A 22728-nucleotide genomic window follows, 5' to 3' on the forward strand; every position below is an offset into this window, starting at 1 on the left:
TAAAGCTGCTAAGATGTTTTGAGATTGAAATATAAAAGTCATATATATCATAGATCTAACTGAACTTAGAGGCCTCTTGTTTGTTTAGCTTCCTACCTACTCAGTGTTTTCGTCTTGAGGGAGCCATATTTTTTGCCTTGAGGTAATTTTAAAAAATAAACTTAGTCTTGCACCTGACAGTACTGCTTTAGTCATACGTAGCTGTGAGCTGTTGCTTAAAGAAAGCCGGGGGGAGGGGGAGGGGGGTCAAAGAAAACTTGCGATACGTGTTCTGATTCAGCCCTTCCCTATGCAGGAGCAGCTTAATATAAGATTAGAGAAATGCTGCTTGTAAGACTTTCCTCCTTTTGGTCAGTGTTTTGATGGAAGCTGCGATGCTACTGTGTTTGATGAATTTTTACTAAAGCTAATGAGGGGAGTGGAAGTAAAGGCCTTACAGTTTAAACAACAGTTTAACCATATCTTCTGATAATTCTTCCAGATTGTGCAATTAAGTGATTACAAACGGATTTTAAAATGCCAAAAAATGCCTTTTTTTAAATAGTTAAATGTTAGGTCTGAGGACTGTTGGAAATATCTACTTTCAAAATGAGCCTTCAGGCACTGTAATGAACTTGCTGTCAGTCTTCTGTGCAATATCTTTCTCCCTTCTGGGTGCTTTAAGAGTATATTGTATGTCTTATTTTGTTTTGATCAGTAAGTTTTAAGAGTGTGTGTATATTGGCTAATGATGGATTTTTTTCTGTACAGCATGGTGGAAGATGTTTTAAAATTTTGCACTTTTCTAGGACTTGCAAGTTTGTAACATGACAATTTTTAACATGCACACTTTTGTACATAATTAGCATTGTATATATTTAACATGACTCTGAAGCAAATAAAAGTAATTGAATGCATAACTTGTCCCTTTATTAATGGCACAAAAATGAAACTAATTGTGGGAGTACACTATAAGAGAAATTCTTTCTTTTAGCAGGTACAGCTAGGCAGCAGGAACAACTGACTCGGCGTCCTGTCTAAATTGTGTTAACTTTTTCGGTGGGGAAGTAATCAAAGTGTGTACATGAATGGACAGACCCTTTCAGACTAAGAATAGCTGTGATTACTCAAGTACTGCAATAAAAATTGTCTTTTTGCTCAGAAGGAGAGGTGTCTGAGACATGAATTAGGGTGGGGAAAAGAGCCCACAAATGCATATTTATCTTTATTTATAAAGATAAGGTTCTCCGCCCACCCTGGGACTAGAAGCATCTCTTTCCTTCCTCCTCATTGTCTTCCCATATAGTGACTTTTGCTGCAGAATGTGCAAGGCTACAGATTCTGGAGATTACTGTCAGTCAGGAGGAAACTGAAATCTGTTCCAGGCTCGTGTTCAGTTGGTTTCTTACCCCTGTAAACAAGACAAACAATGCTGTGAGCTTTAACAGGAGCTATGACTACTGTGTTTCCATCTGTTACTAGGGATAGAATAAGGCATCCTTATTCATACCAAGCAGAGTTTTGACTCCTTTCCTTGCCTGCATCACGGGACGTATATATTAGATTCCTTAGTAATGTTCCTATGACTAAAGGCATCAGTTCCCTTGTTCTAGAGGTCAGCGCATTAGGGCCAAACTGGCATTCCTCTGGCCATCAATAAGAGAGCTGACTACTGGGGCTCTTTCTGTGAATGGGAACTATAGTTTGGAGACATAAGCATCAATGGATGTAATGCCATAGCACTTGCTGGGTAAGTTAGAGATCCTTTAGCGTGCTGTCATACTGCCTGCTCCTTTAGAGCACAAGCCAATACTTATGTGTTCCTCCAGGAGAAAGGGAAGCAAGGGATTAAGTAACTTCCGGCATGGGGGACATGCAGCGTGTGCCAGGAGTCTAACAGAAGTCTCTCTTCCTTTCTATCTGAAGGAAGATATCCATTAAAATTAAAATGAAGCATTTACCTCAAAAACAGACGTGCTCCTGTCACTCCTTGCAAGGTGGCTTTGTCTCCTTCCACTAGCAGCATCGCACCTTCCCGCAAGCCCTAATGTAGGTGGAAACATTTAACGTTATTTTCAAGCTATTTGAAAGGCTAGAATGCTTGTCACAAGCAGGCCAGTCTCAGTGCAGCTCGCCATGACTATGAACAAGGCGTCTGTGCTCACCTATTTCTGACAAAGATGCCAAGACAAAATTAGGTGAGTTACCTTGTTTTAGAAGCTGGTTTTCATGTTTGTTTTATTTTTCCCTTTTAAAGAAGGATAAACCATCAAGGAGAAAAGGAAAATGTGTTTTTTCCACAATTACTTCCGCTACCACCATTGTTTAAGATAGAGTTTGGGCCAAGCAACAGCCAGCTGGGTTTGTTAGAGCACAAGCTCTAGGCTGGTCAGGCAGGGCAACCCACACTGAAAGCTAGCAAGAATGCGTTTGAGATGTTTACCATGCTACAGCCATGAGCTTCCTGACTGGGAACTACTACTTACCAGAACTGGAGGGGTGTTTGGTTCTTCATGATACTGGCGAATTCTTTCCTCTCTTGTCTCCTGCAATAGTAAGTGTAGATTTAGCTGCCCAGGCAGTAAGGTAGCACTTAGAGCTATCCAAGTAGCATGACACAGAGCAATTTCATAACATTAAATGAAGCAGGCGCTTCCTCTCAAGCACAGTGCTTTCGTTAGACTAATGTGTTGAAGGAAGTGGCAGGATTGACTTTAATAGGTAAGTATTTTACCCTTCATCGCTAGCAGCAATTGCTGTAGGTTGATAAAACAGAACTCACACAATCCCAACCCTGAAAAGCCTTAAAACCTGCTTCTGCTCGATTCATCCAGCTTTTTTTTTTTTTTTAATACTATGTCTATGTGCTCTCCCTCAGAACAAGAGCACTGAGGAAGGTGGTAGAAGCAAATGCCCGAGATGCCACCTTATGAAAGAGGATAGTGAACCATGGATTTCCACTGATTAAATATCTGCTTATTTATCCTCAAGTAGGTATTACACTGAAGCATTTCCTTCTGTGAACAGCTCTGCCATGTTTCCTGAGGGTTTGCTGCTGAACTGAGCAACAGTAGTTAAAGAAATGAAACCAGAAGGATTTGCTGGTAAGGAAACACAGGAACACAGCAGGGACTTGGTACAGCACAGAGCTTCCAGCCTCCTCTTGGAGAAATAGCAGAAGTTATTTATAGGGAAAAGACTGCCTGCTTATCTAGTGGCAAGCTGATTACATGAGTACCTACAACTTCATCTAAATTCTAGAAGCACACCCTGATCCTCCACCTCTTCAGTGCCCCCTAATTCTTAATACTTCCTCTAACTATCATGAAATTTTAATTACAAGGAGGAAAGTATTTGGGCTGTTAGAAGATGCACCACAGAACCTGTTCCCCTGAGGAATTAGCTCCTGACAGGCTGTTCAAGAATCAGCTCCTCCACATAGTGGAGGTGTCAGTCTTTGTGCTTGATGGTTCTAGTGTTTTGCTTTCAGCTATACCAGTACACCTGCTTGCTGGGTACTGGACATTGCAGGGTGTGGTCTCCACAGGAACACTAGTGCCTAGATATTTTCTTACACAACAGGTTTGCATGCAAGCTCAAGATCTCCTGTTCTGATGGTTCCGTCAGACCTTTCACCTCTTAATGAATACGTTAAATCTTCTCAAGCAGCAGGCAAGACAGACTATGGCAGGACTTCCCAGAAACACAGTGCATTGCATCTCAACATTTCAAGTTTTATCTCTCTTCCTGCCCCCAATTCCGTGCCAGGTATGAAGCAACAGTATATCAGACATGGCAAAGCTTCTGTTTGTGAAAAACACTTTGTTCCACCTCAGTGATACTGGTGCCAACTCCTCTTCCCACGCAAAGAACAGCTTTACTGCCTCACTGGCATTTTCAGCTGCTCTAGGGAGCAGCTGTTAGAGGTTCCATAGCATTGTAAGGCCTCGCAAATACACACTATCGTTACACCTTTGCATGCTGGTTACTGTGTAAGCTCTGGCATGCTTTACTTACACCCATGTGAGTGCTTTTAACGTCTGGGTCCAGGTAGTGGGGGTTAATATTAAAAGGAACTAAACCTAGGGCCTGCAGGGAAGGTGGATAAACAATTGGCATGTCATTGGTAGTATTGATGCTGACGGTAGCAACGTTAGTTCCTGCGCTGGATCCCATGTAAGGAATCCCATCCTGAAAGACAAAAGCAATGATTAGTATGCAGTATCACAACTAGGAACTGCATTTTATAGCACCTTCTATCAGTCTCAGAGACTAAGCAATCAGATCAGGCGTAGTCCTTTTAGCTCATCTCACTGCTAACTTTACAGGTGAAAAGCAGAAGAACAGGAATTCAGGTTCAGAGGTGGGCAACAGTTTGTATGTGTCATGGTTCTCAGAGAACTGTTGAATGTCCTGTACTCACAACTCTGTGACCCCATCACAAGAGAGGACTTAAAAGGTTGTCAGTGCATAGACTTCGCTATTAAGAGAGGAGAGACTCGTCTACATTGCAGTTACAGGAAGTACCTGAATGAGCTTCTAACTAGCTTCTGAGGAGTTTAGACCATCTAAAGCACAGCACAGCGTTGCCACAGCATCAGCTAACCAGTACCATAACCAGCCAGTTTAGTGCTAGTTTAGGTGTTACTACTATGTGCATAGTACTATGCTGTACGTGTAAGGATTCCACACAAACATGCAAGTATATGGATAATGCTGAACAAATTGTAAAAATAAACTATCTTGAGTGAATTGGTGCTAATATAACTACATAGCTGTCTGGACTTCACTGGGACGTGACCAATTTCTGGCTTTTCTGCCCATAACAGGCATTGAACTTCTGTATATTAAGACAGCCTAGCTAACCTTTCTTCTTGGCAGCTGGCCTTTTCAAACATAGTGTGCTGGCATAAATCTGCCTGAAGTCATCTGCAGTCCCACATTGCTGTGGGAACACGTTGCTTCTGTTCTCCTCTGTGGATGGTGTATCTCTGGTGTGCTTAACGACATACCCCAGCCAGATGGGGCTGCTGACTGGAAGGGCTGAATGGCACTCATACCTCTCAATTCCAGGTCAAGGAGGTGCCCAAGGTAATTACACCATTTTCAGCATCAACAGGACATTGTCTAAAAGGCATGTATGGATCCAACTCTATTGTTGGCGTATTAGCAGACGACCTGCAACTTGAACAGATCTATATCTATTAAAAACACACAAAGTGGACATCTCAAGCTGAAAAACGGGGTTTCGGGACATAGATTAAATCCTGCACTGCTCTTCATTGGTATTTTAAGTTCAGGGGCTTACTTCTAAGGTACTATGCAGCGTTGTACATTCCAGGGTTTTGCAGTCCCACATCTGGGAAACTGCCCTAGAAAGACAGATTGCTGAGCTTAGTGTTTGGAGGCTTCAATGAGTAATGACAGCCTTATTTGGCTACGTATTTCAGTTCACCAGGTTGCATGAGATGACTCAATATTTGAAGTATATTAAAAACAAAGATGTAGAATCAACTTGGATTTGTCTGAACAAAAGCCTACGCGTGAGATCCTGCCATTCAGACTTGGCCCGAGTCCTGTAGTTTTTACCTCAAGAACTCTTTTCCTGATCTCCTGTATCAGACTGTTGTCGTAGAGAGCTTTCAAGAGACGGAATGTGTTCCCACCTCCTGCAGGAAGAGACTCCATCTTATTTAATGTGCTTTCACCACCAGTTTTAATTGAAGCCTTTACATACTTGGCAGGCTCAATGATTTCTATGCTCTGTTCAGGGTAGTATCCACTTTAAGCAGCAGTAAAACCAGAAGCTTCAGAAGAATGGTCATTGGGCAGGCTGTGGGCTCATGCCCCAAGTCCTTCTTGTAATACTGACGCTGGCTGTTTGACAGCAGACACTGTTCTAATACCCAGGAGCATGGTATTAGGACTACCCTCCATTTGAGCACAGTATTCCTGAATCTTCTTAGACCTGATAAAGTGATGAGACAGATCTGATGATCATGTTTTTAACACTGAAGTGCTGTTCAAATGAATAATTTGAAACTTACCATAGATAAAGTTCCATTAATAAATCTCTCCTACTTCCCTCCCCACCACTAAATTTAGGCTCCTGCTGTTACCAACTGAAATACTGTTTTCTGTAGTTTCTAATAATTGCTAGGCTCAACTTTTTCATTCTTTCTCTACAGTGCCAGCCCTGAGCAGGACTAATCTGGTGCCCTATATAAAGCCTCATCAGGGAGCAAGAAGTAAAACTTACCAATAAATATTGCTTCAGATTTCCTTACAGCTTCCACCGGATCACAAGATTCATGAATGCTGTCCAGCCCATAACCTTCAATGAGAAAGCATTCACCTTTGCGACTTCAGTTTGGAGGAAGAATGTGGTATGTTCAATCCCCCCACGTCCCTGTCCCCCCGTCAAGACAAGTGTCTCACCAGCTGACCAGGGAAACTTCAGAGAACTTTACAACATGAAGCACAGCATGCATCCTACATTAGTGCAGGGCTTCTGCACCCAGCTGTACCCAAGGAACCGTCTGCTCTATGGCTATACGTGCTCAGCGTCCAAGAGCAGAGCGTTTCGCTCAGCAGGTGCAGGCTGAGGCGCGCAGTCCTGCTGAGCATTACCCGCTAACTAGAAAAGAAGAGAGAGGGAAAAAGCTGTCAGTCTGCAGCTTGGAGGTGAGCCTGAACAGAATCTGCCTTCACTAGTCTAGCATTACTAGGACAAATACCTGATCTGAGTATTTTTTCTGACATGGTTAAAATGTCTGGCTTTGACTGACGTGCCTTGCTGGGGCTGACTGGGTACAGGGAGCGCCAGGAGCAGCTGTCGTTCTGCAGGGCAAGGAGCAGAGTCTGCAGCGAGTGCCGATCGTTGCTGCAGCGGCAGCTCCGAGCGGGCCCTGCACGGTGACAGGTGCTGGGTGGAGGTGGTGCTGGGGCTGCTCCGCAACAATCTTTGCGTGAAACAAGGCTCGGTTGCTGTTCCTCCTGGAAATCCCCGGCTTGCTGAAGCGCGTTACAGTAGTGGGCCTCGCTGAACGCCGCAGCTGCACGGCTTGAGCCGAGGTGTAAGGCACAGGGGAAGAAACGTTCCCCCGCGTGATCAAGAAGCTACTTCGCCTTCAGGGACGAAAACTTCCTGCCCGGCGCGGTTAGGGGTGTTCCAGCAAGCCTTCTCCGGAGGCGTCTGACGCGTCTCCGCCAAGGCGGGAGTCGGGGCGCGGCTTCCTGCCGCTCTCCCTGCCGCCGCGGGCTGCGGCCGCCCGCCCTCGGGCCCCGCCGGCACCGCCGCGCCGCGCCGCCCCCTCCCCTCTCTCCCAGCACCGGCCAAGGCGACGCTTCCGCAGCGGCTGCCCGCGGCCGGGCGCCCGGGGCGGGCCAGCCTTACCCAGGCTTTCGAACTTCTCCCTGGCGGTCCGGGCGTAAGCGTCGCGGTCGTGCAGGGCGTACGGCACGAAGAGCACCCGCTTCACCTTCCTGCCGGGGGAGAGGGGAGAGGGCGCTCAGAGCGGCGGGGGCGGGGGCCGGCCCGCTCGGGCTCCCGCCGCCCCGGCGCCGCGCTTACTCCCCGAGGAAGCTCTTGATGTGCTGCTGGCAGTGGCCCAGGTACCCCCCGCCGTGCAGCGTGGAGTTGGAGACTAGCAGCAGGCGCCGCCGGCCCCCCATGCCGCGGCCCGCCCGCGCCGGCCCGGCCCCTTCCTGCCCTCCGGCGGCCCGCGGGGTGGGGCTCCGCCGCCGCTGCCCCGGCCCGCCCCGGCCCGGCCATGCTCGACTTCGCCATCTTCGCCGTCACCTTCCTGCTCATCCTGGTGGGCGCCGTGCTCTACCTCTACCCGGTAATGCCGCCGGCGCCGCGGAGCGGGGGGACCCGGCCCGGGCCGGCCCCCGGTGCAGGCGGGCAGGGAGCCAGCGGCCGCGGGGCCCAGCCGCCACCGCGCCCCGGAAGGCCACGGCCCCTTGCCACGTTCCCTGGGCACGGGAGGGGTTTCGGGCCCGGGCGACGGTGCCACAGGCCCGGGGCCCGCCTCCTGCCGGGACGTGGCTAGGCCCCGAGCCCGCCGGGCAGCCCTGCCCGCACGCCTCGGGCTTCCCGTGCCCCGGTGAAGCCCCGCCGAAGGCTCACCTCGCAGCTGTGCACGCGTGCCGATCACCAGGGCGGAATCCAGATGTGAGGTTGAAGCTGTGAGCCTGACCCTCTAAACCTTTACGCGAGGATCTTTCACCTACCCAGATGAATAATCCCAGTTTAGCCAGCGGGGCCAGGCACACACTTGCAGTTGATCGGCTTCGTGAGCCTTAGCAAGCTCGAGGCCCGAAGATGTGGCTTATACGGTTTTTGTTTAATGTGGAAAATCCACCTTTCCTACTGGAAAGCTCGGGAGCTTGTAAAAAATCTAAGTTCAATGAGGTTGATGTGTTTCTTTTTGCTGTCTAGGCATCCAGGCAAGCATCAGGTATCCCTGGGCTGGCTCCAACTGATGAAAAGTAAGTGCTTTCCGTCTTCACATCATTCAAGTTCAGCCTTGCCAGTGGATGCTGTTCATGACCAAATTATCGTCTTTGTGTTCCTCAGGGATGGCAATCTGCCAGACATCATCGCCAGCAGCAGTTTGCACGAGTTTCTGGTGAACCTTCATGAGAAATATGGCCCGTTGGTCTCCTTCTGGTTTGGAAGGCGTCTTGTTGTCAGCCTTGGCTCCATTGATCTCCTGAAACAACATATTAACCCCAACAGGTTGTGTAAGTGTCCTTTGCTTTGTCTTCGAGTCCGTTTGTTCCTTCTGGCCTTGCTGGGCACCCTGTGTCAAAGGAAGCTGAGGTTTCATGCTAAGTAGAAAGAAGACGAGACCTAGTTTGCAGCTGACATGGTGGTTCGGGTATGTCTTAGGTCCTGCTTGTTGGACTTGAGTATCAGTGACCAAGAGTTGCTGCTGTCCAATGACCATCAAGAAATTAGTATGGTTGTGTCTTTTGTTGTCATCCTACCGGCAGAAGTTTATGGAAAGCATTGTGCTTGTTAGTCAGTTGAAACAGCGAGGCAAAGATCCTGGAGCAACTTGACATAGATTTTAAAAGCGGCTTGAAGTACAGTTTAAGAGGGGGAAATTTGCTAAATTGAGTCTGAAAAGAGCTGTGCTAGTTTGTGATAGCTCCCATGTGTGGTTCAGTGTGGAGGTTTTTAAAGTACTATTTGAAGAAATGATTTCATTTTTGTTTGTCTTTGGCATGTAGAATTTTGTGCTGAAAACCTCAGTGTTCTTCCAGACTTGGAAGTAGTCAGTGGTGCTGGTACCTGAGCTGACCCTTGTAGTCCATGAAGGATATTTTAATTTGTGGTGTAAGTCTCTTAGGTGGGTGTTTTGCTTCCTAAGGTGACCACAGACAATAACTTAACTCAGCTGATGTTTGGGTTTAACCTCTTGTTTTTCCAGTTTTCCTTGTGTAAGGTTGAACAAGGTGCTGGTTGCACACTTCTGGCCTGATGCCGTAGGCTGTCGTTAGGCACAGGCAGATATCTCAGCATCACTTTATGCTGGGGTTGTGATGGGTAAGCTTGTTGTACAGTTGCATGACAGACTCAGAAAAATTAGTGATGATCTGGGAAAGGAGTGGGAGTTAACGAAGATTAACAAGACACAGTTGATAGCAATGGCACTCCAGAAGGTGGAAACCCACCCTGAAAGATCTGAGTGCACTTGAGTGTGTTTGGGGGAAACTGAGCAGACAGTCACCTTCTCAAAGCTCAGAGAAGTGATGACAGGCCACTGAGCAGGGAAGTTCTCAGAAAAGTACTGAATATGGGAGTACCCAAATAACTGGAGAAAAACAAATACAGTGCCTGGACTTCAACGCAGGAAATATGACCCAGGCAGTTACAGACTAGTCTGGCGTCCTGCTGCGCCAAGGGCTACACATGTTTTTTTAAGGATGGGGATAAATAGGAAATTCATGCTGTACTTTTTTAATAATTAGACTTCTAGAGAAGGAACGTGATAGAACTGTGTTTCTGTCAGGGTTTCAGTTCAGCGTGTGCTTGGACACTGCTTGGATCGTCACTGAATCTGGAGGTAATGGGATATGAGAGGTGAAAGAGGGAGCCAGGCTGGATTGTGTTGGGAAAGAGAAATGCTGGATTGGGGAGGTGAAATCCTCCCACTTAGGTCAGCAGCCTGCTGGGTCCCCTTGCCAACGCAGGGAAGCAGGGTGTCGGAGCAAGGAGATGGGTGCCACTGAGGGCTGGGTTACCAGAAGCAGAAAGGGGAGGAGCATGAGCAGGCTGTGTTAATTGCCTGCAGGATGACATGGCCACGGAAAAAAAGAAAAGGGTGCATTGAGTCATGTATTTTCTGTGGAGAGAGGAAAGCATCTAGGCTATTACACAAGATGAACATGAGCCAGGCCTGGAATCCTGTGTACGGCTCCGACCTCTGCACTCCAGCATGATTTTGGATAAAGCAACTGCAAAGAAAGGCTGCCAGTGCTCTCAGAGCACTGTACTGCTCTCGGACCTGAAAAAGCAGCAATGTTACTTGTATCAATGCTTTCCTTTACACCTCCATGTAAGTGGAAGGAACAGTCAAAATTCTGATGTCTTCACTAAGAGGACTGAAAATGTAATCCTAGAGATGTTTTCAAGACAAGGACAAAGGAAGAAGTGTGTGGAAGTGCTGGCAGGACAGAGCTCTATCTCTGAGAGGCGGTTTGTGCCTGGTGGAGTCACTGGCCTCCCGTAGCTGTGGAGAAATAGCCGTTCCCCAAACGCTGCGAGGCAGGGGCAGCCCTCAGCAAAGGGCAGCCTGGGCTCTGCAGTCTTGAGGTCACAACAGTGAGCGTATCAGTGGTATGGGACTGCCAGTTTGCACTAGGGATAGGGGAGAAAAAAAAGGAGCCTGTGGCTGACCCAGCAGTTTTCTTTCATATGCACCAGCAGAACTTCACAGTTTCTGCAGGTGATGGTGCAGAGCATCTCCTGGCGTCTCCACATGCCTCTGCTTGCCAGATGTGCTGTGTGGGCTTTACCACCAGCCGTGTGTCTTTGTGGCTACCCCAGTACTGTGCCTAGCTCTGCCAGAGCCAGTTGGCGGGGAGTTGTGGGATGAATAGCACCAGCTGCTCCATTGCAAAGTACCTTGGAGGAGGAATTGTCAGCAGTAGGTAGAGTCACGTCACAGCCTGCTCCACATGGAGAGCTGCAGGTACCAGCTGCTGTGCCAAAAGCCACAGGCATGTGCTCCTTATCATTCGAAGTGGGAAAGAGGGTGAGATGCAGAGCTTAAAAACATTGGAAGGAAAATGATGTGAGAGAAAAGCATTTAGGAAAGTTTACCATGTTCATGCCTCTGGCCTCATTAGCTGCTTTTGTGTCATTAGGTAGCAAGTCCTCTGCGGGTGAGAATTGTCTCTTTTTGTATGTTTGTCCAGTAGCATAATGAGGCCCTGATCTCTGCTGGGAATCCTAGGCACATCCACTGTTGGTAGACTCAAATGTGTGTAAGCCAGCCTTGATGTTTTCTGATGCCTCAGAGGTTTCACTCTCCATCTGGGAGAAATAGCAGACTGTGATAAACAGTGAAAATATCCCCCTTGAAAATCCCCTGATTGCTGCTTCCAAACGTTCCTTGAAGATTCTGCCAGTTCTGCAAGACCCACGGAGGAGTTTACAGAAAGGGAAAAGCATACGCCGTGCTTTATTGCACAGTATTGCATTGACACCTAATAGAATTTAGCAAGTTTATGAAGTAGAGGTCCCTGGTGGTGAAATTCAGAGTTAGAAATCTAACTGAAGCGAGCCATGGATATGGAGGATATGTGGTTTTGTGTGGTTTGTACGCTGTTGCAAGTGCCTGTGTGGAAGGAGGATGGAAAGTAAGGCAATTAGAAGTAGAAAGCATTCTGTAGATTACTGGGGTACTGTTTTCTGTAAGAGCTTCTCTTCTGGAGGCAGCCATGACTGAGAGTGGTAGGTGTTAGTTCGGGAAGAGCTCATCAGCAGGGAACTCAGTGCTTGCAAGAAATGACGCAGGAGCAGTAGGGTGTCAGGTGAGGTTTGCTGGCACTGTGAAGCCACGTAAGGAGTGCAGAGAGCAACCTCTGGCCAAGTCTCTTACACGAGCTGATGTGTCTTGAGTGCACAGCCATGGTCAGGCAGGAGGGTGCACCAGATGTCAAAGGGGAAAGCGGCAGAGGGGCTGCAGCTCAGGCTGGAGGAGAAGGGGAGGGAGCATGCCACGCTCACTGTAGCCACCAAGTCAGTGGCACAACCAGCTGGGAAATGGCAAGCTGGGAACAAGCTTGCAAGGCGTTATTACTAAAGAGCTGCTTGGTAGAGCCAGCAGGCAACCTCTGCAGAGGGAGCTGATCACAGGGTGGTACCCTGCCACAGAGAAGAGACCTGACGAGGACCCAGCCCACACTGAGCAAGAGGAGGTTGACGCCCCAACAGACTGTTCCTGGGGGAAGGAGCCATGCCTTGCTCACTGCCCAGAAGTAACAGCGCCCGATTAAAGAGATTACTGCTTTCATCAGCCCTGTGTGGGGTGACTGCCTGACTTTCGAATGGTGTCTCCTTTGTTTGCTTTCAGTGGATCCCTTTGAGACAATGCTGAAGTCCCTCTTGAGGTACCAGTCCAGCCTGAATGGGGATACAGGAGGGAGCCACATGAGGAGAAAGCTGTATGAAAATGGTGTGACCAAGTCCTTGCAAAGTAACTTTGCTCTCATCCAGAAGGTGTGTAACTGCCTTTGTACAGCAGAGAAGCCCTGTGTGACTCACAGGGGAAAGTTTAGTGAGAATGATCACTAGGATAAAGGAGCTGCGTTCAAATTAGTGCTGGAACTATAAGCATCTGAGACAGCACACAGCCTCTGCCAGTTGCAGCACAGTGTGAACACTTGGTTTGTCTTAGCTCCAGTGCATTAAGAGGAAGGGCTGAGCTTGAGCACTTTTTATGCCAAAATACCAGATGCAGTTAAAGATACTGGAGCATCTGGATTCTAGGTTTATTTCCCAGGATAGGAGGGAGGAGCAAGGAACCAGCTATTGGGACCACAAACCGGTGAAGAACTGTTCTGTTGACTCAGTCCAGCAGCCAGAATATGATCTGTTTTCCTAGTCTGGAGCTACTAGTATTAAAGGTTTTAAGGTTTCTTTTATGACAGAGGGAACAAGAGAGGAGGACAGGGCTACCTTGGGAAGAGGCAGAAGATTTGAGGCTAAAATGTTGTTGTGTAAGTTAACAATGGAAGGAAACCCTAGAAAGAGTGTAGCTTCATGCCATAGCCATGAAACTGTGATCTGCCTTAGGAACTGGGTGGGAATGTCTCCAGGGTGTGTTTGGTAAATAGGCTGCTGGTATTACTGCCAACTAATGGTTCCTTCCCTCTCAAGCTGTCAGAAGAGTTGCTAGCCAAGTGGCTCTCACTCCCTGAGGCACAACACGTGCCACTCTGCCAGCACATGCTGGGCTTTGCCATGAAGTCTGTCACGCAGACAGCTATGGGCAGCGGCTTTGAAGATGACCGGGAAGTCATCCGATTCCGCAGGCACCATGATGCAGTAAGTGTCACAAAGAGCCAGGAAATCTATTATATTTTGCCACACCAACAGCACACAGCTTGTGTCTGTGTCCAGTTTAGTACAAGCTACTGCTGAGACTTTAACATTAAGCTGAAGAGCTTGAGGGCTCTGCCTCAGTTGTCCCACGCTGAAACTGCCAGAAAGATCCTACTGCTGATCCTGCTGTCATTAGTCTAAGCTGTTTCTAAAGGATCTTGTGGGGATTGGGAATCCAGATCCAATGGCAGTTGAGAGGTATTTGATACCTAAGTCAGTTAAACTCTACTGGGAATGCCAGTGGAACTTCTCCTTTTCAAAGATCTTCTGAAAGCTCTGTGACAGTGTGGTTAAAGGAAAATCTGAGGAGGCCCAAGCTGTGTCCACATCTGGGGATGTTAAATCTGCTGGTGGCAGGGTGGGAAAGAAACAGTTCCATTTCTCATTCAAGATTCCCAGGCCTTTTCCCCTACACTTGTAATTGGAGTTGTTTCATTTCAACTCAATTTCAGCTGTCATAAGTGTAATTACATCTGGAATGGGACATGGTGTCCTAAAGAGGAGACCCCTTCCGTATTCACAGCAAGTCTTCATTTTATTTGGTGTTTTCATTTTCCTGAATAGGGAAGAATAGAAGAATCCCAGCAGTCTCAGCCTGTGGTGAGTGATGGTGCTCTTCTCTCTGTCCTCCTTTCAGATCTGGTTGGAGATTGGGAAAGGTTTCTTGGATGGGTCCCTTGACAAAAACATGACTAGGAAGAAGCTCTATGAAGATGGTAGGTTCCTCCCAAGATCACAGTCTTCCTCCCACTCTGATTAATACTTGGAGTTAGCTAGCATATGAAAGCACTTCATTTGACCAGCAGTCTTGGCTTTTCTGCAGTTGATCATTGTGCCATAAGCTACCAGATGTGTCCTACTTACTGTCATGTAAGATCATTGTTTCGGAGTTGAGTGACAAGCCTGCCATTGCGCAGGAATTTTGTAGGACTAGAACTCTAGTTCCTGGCCTAGTTCTAGGGTCTGTCCAGTCTGGAGGCTGATGGAGCATCCTGGGAAGGATCTTGTGCTTGCTGCCTTCCTCTTCTGTTCCCTGTCCACTTTTGACCTCTCTTGAAGGCAGGCAGCTGTGCTAGGTGGAGACAGATGGAGCCACTTGGTTTGGCCTGTATGGTCATTCTTATGATGCACCATTTGGTGAATGCGCTGCCAGACAGTCACTCACAGGCTAGAAGACACGAGTACAGAGGTGCTGCTTTGATGGATAACTTCCATGTGATAGCCTCTGATGGGCTCTTACAGGGTAACGTGATTTTCAGGTCCGTTACAGCAGTGCTTTTATTTCTCATATATTTCACAACACGTTATTTTATTTTTTGTTTGTCCTGTCTTTTTTGTTCTTAATAGTTAAAGCCTTTCAGTGTTGATTGATAAGATGTTAAACAAAAGTAGCTTGTATCTAGATCTAAGGATTTGCTTGTGAATCCTCCAGACCCAGTGTTTCCTTTTTTATGTTGCTGGTTCTGTGGGTTTCAGAACCTGAGGACAACTACTGCCCTTTTAAAGTAGGTTTCTCCCTTGGGTACTCGTTCGGGACTGTTCCTGAGCTGTGGTAGGATGGTGCGTTAGGACATAATTTCATGATCTCTAGATAGAGAGGGTTGGTGTTTAAGTATTGCTAGCCTTCCTGTGCGGAGAGGAGGGAGGAAATGTAGTTCTAGGACAAAGGAGCTGAATTGGGCCTGGATAAATCAAGTTTTGGGTCCAACTTCTGCTCCAGGTATCCTGGATAATCTTGAGGAGGTCATTTAAGTCAGATAGCCAATGGCATCTAGGTCCCTAGCTCCCCTCAGTTCCCAGAGCAGCTACCAGGAGTTAGGCATCTGAATATCTTCAGATGTGTGGACCTTGTGCCAAAACCCTGGCACGTTTTCCTCACCTTCTTCAGCACAGAGCCACCCTCTTGCACCATGCTTGTAGGACCCCCAGCGAAAGGGAGACCGTCAGTGGCTGGAGGTGCTGTAGCGCTTTAGTAATTGTAACTCTACAAGCCATGCAACTAGTGTTATCTGGCTCAAATGTTTTTTTATGGGGGCTGATTAAATGCATTATCTGATGGTTCAATGCTAACTATTACTTGACTTGCCCTTACATGATTTCAGCTCGTAAAGTACCTATCTCGGTTATACCTGTAAGGGTGGCTTTTTATAGGCAGCCTGTCTTACTTGGTTCCTACATTTTCGACTAAATTAGAGATACCGCCTTCCAGATTGACAGTAACATGTAACAGAGGCTGCTTCTGTAAGTGAGCCCAGCAGGGACAGCTGGTCTGAAAATCTGCTTGGGGTGATGGATTTGCTTCTCTGCAGCACTCAGGATGACCAGGTTTTAAAATAAACATTTCTTTTTGCTTCCAAAGCTCTGACGGAGATGGAATCCACCTTAAGGAAAGTTACAAAGGAGCGCCGAGGCAGATCATTCAACAGGCACGTCTTTATCGACACCTTGCTGCAGGGGAGCCTGAGTGACCAGCAGGTCTGTGCAGCTGCTATGTCATTACCCAGTAATGGACTTTTGCTGTTACAAGCTCATACATTGTAGCCTTTGATTAATTGAAGGTTTTGCATCTTAGGTCAGATTCCTTACTAAAGCAGCGTTTCTCATTCTTTTTCCATTCCTACAATGTTTAATTGCATTAGACTTTGGTAGCTTTCCTTGCCACTGCTTCTTTGCTATTTTTATAAACCTGAAGTATGTTAGTATTAAGCATGTCTCATGTGCCATTCCAGTGGGAGTTCTGTAGAGAGTTCAGTCTGTGTCTTCTGGATATATTTCCTGCTCCCTGCACTAAAGGGATTTCATGCACTTGAATGGAGAATGTGCCACTTCTTTCTTATCTTTATAGTCTTATGAACTGCATTCTCTGAAGTAGACTTTATTTCCTAGATTCTGGAAGATACAATGATTTTCTCCTTGGCAGGATGCATAGTCACTGCTAACTGTAAGTACAGATTGTAGGTAACTTTCCATCCTCAGACTCAGCTGTCTAAAACTGTGTGTGATGACATGAGACTTATTCTAGGCTAATAAAAAATTACATTCATCATTCTGTTTCTCCTGAGCTGCAGATGTATAGAAGCAGCTAATTTTACAGAGGATTCTTGACAGAGTTTCACAGCTAGTGAGTTGAAACTAAGCTGTGTTTGAGAACCCTTCCCAGTCTTCTGGTGAACCTTAGAATTTCTTCCCATTGCTTTTCCCTAGCACTCTAGCCCCAGCCAACCAATGCTAGATTTGATGAAAAAGCACTGAAAGATGTCAGCCACAAGCACCATGTTGTGAAATAGGTTCTGGTACATGGGAGGGAAATTAGAGCAGAGTGCTGAAATCTGACTGGCCGCTTTGAATTTCTGGGGGATAGGTGTGTTCCACGTATGGAAGACTCTCAAAGGAGCTACTTTGGGATTAGTGCAAATATTATGGAAAAACAAATAACCAAATAAAAATACAAACTGGAGCTGTGTAAAATCTCTTATGATAGGGGGCTGATTATCAGGCCCTGTATCTCAGGCAGTGGGGCTGGGACTCCAAAGAAAAGCTACAGGTGCTTCTGAGTGTTAAAGAACGTGGAAGGTAAATTTGGCAACTATGATAATGCTTTGCCCAGAGAATATCCTCTCCAAGTCGTCCAAGAAGACTGTCATTTTAAAGGGTTTGACTCCTCAGGGATTCCAGATAGTTCTCATGAATAGAGAGTTTGGAGTGGTAGGAACATTTCCTTGTAGCTTTAGGGAAACTGCATCCTACACACATATTTCTTATGCAAGGTTTCTTTTTCACTCTGCTGTTGAAGATATCTTGAGTACCTCACAAAACAGATGTAGGGAAGACAAGTGCTGGCCAGCCTGCTGCAGAGAGCTGTACTGTTCTTGTCACTCTCTGTCAGGAGCCCCAGCTGTCTGCGGCACCCACCTGAGATGTGCTGGGGAAGCCTCCCAAATATGTGAATTTTCTGATGCCTTGGACAAACCAGGCTTTCATTTATATGGTTGGTCTAATAACCCTGATTCCCCAGGGTTTGCTGGGCTGTGTGTTACACAGCAGTTCAGCCTCTACTCCTGCCGCTGCATACAGAATCAGTACTGCCTGCTGTGAACGGAGGTCACCCTTTACTGGGTCAAAAAGTAATGTTGCAAATACAGGAAGTAAGAAAACTGAATGCAATTTGTAAAGGATTGAGTTTTCTAGTTCCAGTCTTGATTTCTTCCCCAGTGTGTACCTGGGCTGTCTATTTCCTGACAACCTCAGAAGATGTTCAGCAAAATCTCTACAAGGAGATGGACCGCGTTCTGGGGAAGGGACCGATTACACATGAGAAAATCGAGCAGCTCAGGTGGGTCCCATGGAAGGAACTGCAGAGGAAGCTTGTTTCACGTGGTGGGGACAGGGGCTTTGTGTGCTAGAGCCTGATGCCCAGCCTGCACTGCACATGCCAAGAGAGGGCATCCAAAAGCTGCTCTCTTCTTTTTTCTGGAAGTTGTCAAACCATGGGATGACTTGCAGCACAGGGACAATCTGCTGTAGGGCTCCAGACATGCGGACCAAGCGGCTCTGTTCAAGATGTCTGTAGGAAACCCTTTAGGTTCAGCGGCAGAGGAGAGCACAGAACCAGTGCCCTGGCTGCCAGGCCAAAATTTGTTTGCTTACTGTCTTGTTTGGTTTCTGTCCTAGTTTTCCAAAAGTAGAGGTGATCAGTCATTTTAATGGTTGGATTCACGTTAGACATATTTAGAGAGAAAGCATGGATTAATCTTCTTTTCAAAGGGCCACAGAACTATGATGATGACTGGTCAACAGTATGCCTTTATTTTTCATGCATCTGTTGGTGTAACTAGGTGCATTTTGTATTTGGACTAGTGTTAAGAGTTTCAGTGAGGGAGTGTTGAGTATGTGAGTTTCTTGCTGCTTCCTGTACGGGTGAGAGGTCCAGGAAAAGGGCTGCTGTGTTTATGCTTTTTAGCAGAGTTAGTTTGGTTTAAAATCTGAAAAAGTGTGGTGAAGAGAAATTCCAATAACCTTCTCTAAAAGCTGATAGTGAGGTTTAATGCAAAGATGCTGGGACTCCTTGCCAGAAAGAAAATGAAGTGCCTCAGTGTGGCTGAAGACAGCTCCAGGAGCAAACTGGACCCTGAATGCAGGAGGCGAGTTACCTCTCCTTGCTGCCACAAGGACATGGACAAGCCCCTCTCTGGGAGGGTTAAACTAACCAAGTTGTACTGGTTGCAGATACTGTCGGCAAGTCCTGTGTGAGACCGTGCGAACAGCAAAGCTTACTCCCATTGCTGCACAGCTGCAGGAGCTGGAGGGCAGAGTTGATCAGCATACTGTCCCCAAAGAGGTAGGGCTGTACGGGGAGCACTGGGCCACTCTTCTTTCCTGAAAGAGAGTTTTCTGTTTTCTCTTCTTCCTGTGAACGGTTGAGGCAGGAAGACCGTTTCTTCTGACACTGTTGGACATGAACAGCTGCTGTGTCATCTGGAAGTACAATTTAGCTCAAAGTTTGCCCTGCAGTTCCTCTGCAGGAGAGGGTCTGGGAATTCATGTTCTCTTGCTGAGTGGATTTCTGGTTCTGGGTCCACCAGGGGTGAATCATCTTTTAAAGGGGCTTATGGGCTCAGTTGTACATAAAAGTGCATGATTTCAGGCCTGATCCTATCACCCATATTTCCCACACAGAGTAGTACCTTACATTGCAGAGAATAAAGTAGTCCATACATGCCAGTAAGAGTAGAGGAATGGGATCAGACCCTCTTTAACCACCAACAGTTGCAACATGGGCCTTAGAAGTTGAAATCTCAACATCTGGGCATGGATTACGGAAATTTGTAGATGAACATAGCATATTATCTTTTTCATCAACTAATAAATATGAGTAGTCTGCAGTGTAACTGTCGTCCAGCAGGGCTGTCCAGAGGTGTCTTTAATTGTGCATCTCTTTCTGCTCTGACATGTATGTCCTAATTTCTTTGCAGACACTTGTGCTTTATGCTCTTGGTGTGATGCTGCAGGATAGTTCATCTTGGCCATCACCATACAAGTACGTAGAATCAAGACTTTTATTGCAGCTAATTCGTTTCCTTTTTTTTAATTAATATTCTTTAGATTTTACAGCACAGTCTGTTTGGCTGCAGGGCCTGCCTTAAGCAGATTTTGGAGATGAAAGGGAGTCTGTAAGAAAATTAATTTATGAAGGTCTTGGGTTTTTTGTCTCCATGGGTGGGATTTTGGGGCAATTCAAGTCATGATCCTCCCATGCTCCAGTCTGCATGTCCATATGTGTATGTGTTAGAGTTTAATCAAAACTTTTCTTTGTGTGCACACACACACACAGCTTCCCTCGCAGATGCTGGTAGATTCTTTATAAGGTTTTCTGTGAGAGAGAAACAGTGATTGGAATGGGTTTGGAATCACTGCTTGTCATCATGAAACAATGATGCAAGGGAGGAAATGTCAGTCTGAAGTTTTGTTTTTTTCAGGGGGAAGGGAAATGCTACCTCATTACTTCTATCTGTGAAAACAGAACTAGATCCAGGCCAGTACTTTGCAGGTTAAAGAAAGAAATTGCTGTAGCTGCCTGTGGCCTCCAGATGGCAAATACTAACATGTGTCTGACTTCACTTGGGCTGGGAAAAATGTAGGTCATTCATTCTAGACAGAGAGAAAAGATGGCTGAGATTTGGGAGAAAGAATAGAGCCTTTAGAACAGCAAGTGTAGGTCTTACAAACGGGTCAGGCATTGATGCACCGATCTACAAGCATCTTGGCAGGGATAGCCCACTAGGATAGGACACGCAGTGTGTTTAGGAAGGGTTTGCTGAGTCCTCGTCTGAGGGACAGCGAGGACTGCTATGAACACAGCGTGTTTATCCCAAGGAGGAGGAGGTTGAGATTTAGCCTGAGGTAGATGTGTATTTCTGCGACGGAGGTAGGAGATCAGCTGTGTGATCCTTTTACCTACCTATTGTACAAAAACACTGTGCGTGGCTGTTTGCCCTTCCTATTTTTTTTCTAGGCAGCTGCATTTTCTTTCCTATTACAACATCTGTAATTTGCTACTTTGGTTCAGGGGGAATGTTTGATGCTGCTTTTACTGAGGGTCAGCACCCGCATGCCTTTTCACCTTGGTAGAAGTAGAGCTTGGATGTTCAGGCAGGGATCCAAAGGCTTGAAGTATAAGCAGAAAGGTTTAGCAGAAAGTGAAAGAGAACTGCCTTCCATCTATCAAATTTCCTGTTTGGTTTGGGGTTTTTTTAGTATTGAAATTGAGTGATATTTTATTAGTCTCCCTGTGGTTAGTTGAATATGGGAATCTTGTTTTAACTCATGCCAGCGCTGGATAATAGTTTTCTCACAGCCTCCACCATCCTAATGCTGGAAACCACTTTTCTCACTTGAATGAGTCACCAGCTTCCCTCCTCCAGCACATACACATACACACACCAGCTGCTTGAAGAGAAAGGTGAGGGGCAAGGAGAAAAGGGAAATATTTTTGGAAGTGAGAGAGGAAGGGACACATGAGGAGAGAGAGAGAGGGAGACAAATCAGATTGTGTGTGCCCTGGAGGGGAATAGAGGGCAGGCAGCAGCATCAGCTCAGCTGTGCACTCCAGCGAAGTACCCACTGCTGAGAGGTAATGCATATTAGTCCCAGCCCTGTGTCATGCTGACTCGGTTTATAAGCATTTTGACCAAGCTGGGACACAGCTGACCAGCTGGGAACATCGATGGAGTGGATGCACAATTTCCTTCATATATCTGTGTGGAATTACCCAGCATGATTTAGAGAGAGTGAATTAGTGAGATTCTGTAATTCATTGGCCAGTTTCTTACTCGTGTGTGTGTGCACATGTGTCGGGGAAAAGGATCTTGTGCCTGCACAGAAAGCCTTAGTGTATTTTGCCTTTCATAGGTTTGACCCAGAGAGATTTAATGAGGAATCGGCTATGCAAAACCTCTCCTTGTTGGGTTTTTCTGGAAGCCAGGAGTGCCCGGAGTTGAGGTGAGCATAGGGAATGAGGTCTTTCTGTGTCTCTGTGGCAGACAGGAGAGAAGGTGCTTTCAGCCTCTTCCTGTTGCTGCTGAGACAATGTGTCCAAGGGGGCAGTCGTCCTTTGGCAGACTGACATCATAGCAAGGTTTTTATTCTTTTCTTCTGCCTCTTCCCTCAGGTTTGCCTATATGGTGGCTACAGTTCTGCTGAGTGTCTTGGTAAGGAAACTGTATCTCCACCCAGTGAAGGGACAAGTCATGGAGACCAACTATGAGCTGGTAACCTCACCAAAGGAGGAAGCCTGGATAACAGTGTCTAAGAGAAGCTAAGAGCAAGCAAAACAAGGGGCTGAAAGTGCCCGCAGTGAATTTCTGAGCAAGGATCTTAGGGGGAGTCATGCTGGCACCACACTGACTCAACCAAGGAATTTTACATCCAGATTTTGTTACCTTTCACGTTCTTAACCACGTGCCTCTCTTGGGTACTTTTTCTAACTCAGCTAGTAGTTATATTAAAGTAGATTTAATCTGTATGCCTTTTATACATTTGATTTTGGGTCTCTGGCCAAACCATTGCAAAGGAAGCAACAAAATGTTGCAATGGTGTATGTACGAACCATTGGGTGCCAGCTGGTCAAAGACCAGACCTCTGGTTCATCCAGCCCCTTTCCAACAGCAGCCAGAGCTGGATAAGAACGTCTCTCTTATCCAGTGGAATGCTTCTTCGTGGGTCCTAGCTACATAAGACCTTGGAGACACAAGGACAAAGCCTTTCTGTCGATATAGGTATTTTTATTCAAAGTGTCTTTCCTTCCCTTGAGCTATTGCTATAACTGTCAAGAAGAGCAGATATATCTTGTGAGGAGTACGTGTGAGTGTGTGAGAGAGAATAGAGAAATAAAGTGGGTCAGGAATTGCACCACCGGTTCCCTTGCTCTGTCATCTTGCCATGCTGTGGTGTTGCAGGAGAAAGGATGACTGAGAAATGCCAGTAAACCAAGAGGAATAAAATTGGTTTGGCCCCTGAGAAAACAGAACCATCAGTAATAATATAATGAAATTAAATAAAACCACAGAACAAAGCCCTGAGAAGGGGATTCTCTATCCTGACAGTTCTGAGGGCAGTGTCTAATCTAATAA

The 22728-nt window shown here is 46.6% G+C and overlaps 2 protein-coding genes across 4 annotated transcripts; one reads left to right on the forward strand and one right to left on the reverse strand.

Annotated features, from left to right (window-relative positions):
- Positions 1–884: 884 nt before the first annotated feature.
- Positions 885–7792, reverse strand: LOC104339679 (alpha-aspartyl dipeptidase). Its single transcript, XM_075429798.1, is given in 10 exon segments — positions 885–1390; positions 1941–2023; positions 2466–2525; positions 3997–4170; positions 5569–5648; positions 6239–6313; positions 7376–7464; positions 7553–7694; positions 7697–7729; positions 7732–7792. Coding segments are annotated over 10 exon segments (876 nt in total). The 3' UTR covers positions 885–1311.
- Positions 7510–22121, forward strand: CYP20A1 (cytochrome P450 family 20 subfamily A member 1). 3 transcript variants are annotated; one of them, XM_075429797.1, is made up of 13 exons: positions 7510–7593; positions 8423–8472; positions 8561–8727; positions 12570–12715; positions 13376–13543; positions 14238–14316; positions 15960–16075; positions 16487–16541; positions 17813–17933; positions 18827–18938; positions 19573–19637; positions 21509–21598; positions 21768–22121. In XM_075429797.1, exons 4-13 carry the CDS (start codon positions 12587–12589, stop codon positions 21916–21918), a joined length of 1086 nt encoding a protein of 361 aa, XP_075285912.1. In that variant the 5' UTR covers positions 7510–7593; positions 8423–8472; positions 8561–8727; positions 12570–12586; the 3' UTR covers positions 21919–22121. The 3 variants fall into 3 exon arrangements, with proteins under 3 accessions (XP_075285912.1, XP_075285910.1, XP_075285911.1); XM_075429795.1 differs by lacking the exon at positions 7510–7593 and adding an exon at positions 7744–7823; XM_075429796.1 differs by lacking the exons at positions 7510–7593; positions 12570–12715; positions 13376–13543; positions 14238–14316 and adding an exon at positions 7744–7823.
- The last annotated feature ends 607 nt before the right edge of the window (positions 22122–22728 follow it).

The sequence above is a fragment of the Opisthocomus hoazin genome, chromosome 9 (assembly GCF_030867145.1).
Source record: "Opisthocomus hoazin isolate bOpiHoa1 chromosome 9, bOpiHoa1.hap1, whole genome shotgun sequence".
In the NCBI taxonomy this organism is placed as follows: Eukaryota; Metazoa; Chordata; class Aves; order Opisthocomiformes; family Opisthocomidae; genus Opisthocomus; species Opisthocomus hoazin.

Coding starts and splice junctions, on each gene's coding strand:
- CYP20A1 (XM_075429795.1), top strand. CDS start 7,752: ATGCTCGACTTCGCCATCTTCGCCGTCACCTTCCTGCTCATCCTGGTG. Junction 7,824..8,422: donor CCGTGCTCTACCTCTACCCG/GTAATGCCGCCG, acceptor TTTGCTGTCTAG/GCATCCAGGCAAGCATCAGG. Junction 19,638..21,508: donor TCTTGGCCATCACCATACAA/GTACGTAGAATC, acceptor TGCCTTTCATAG/GTTTGACCCAGAGAGATTTA.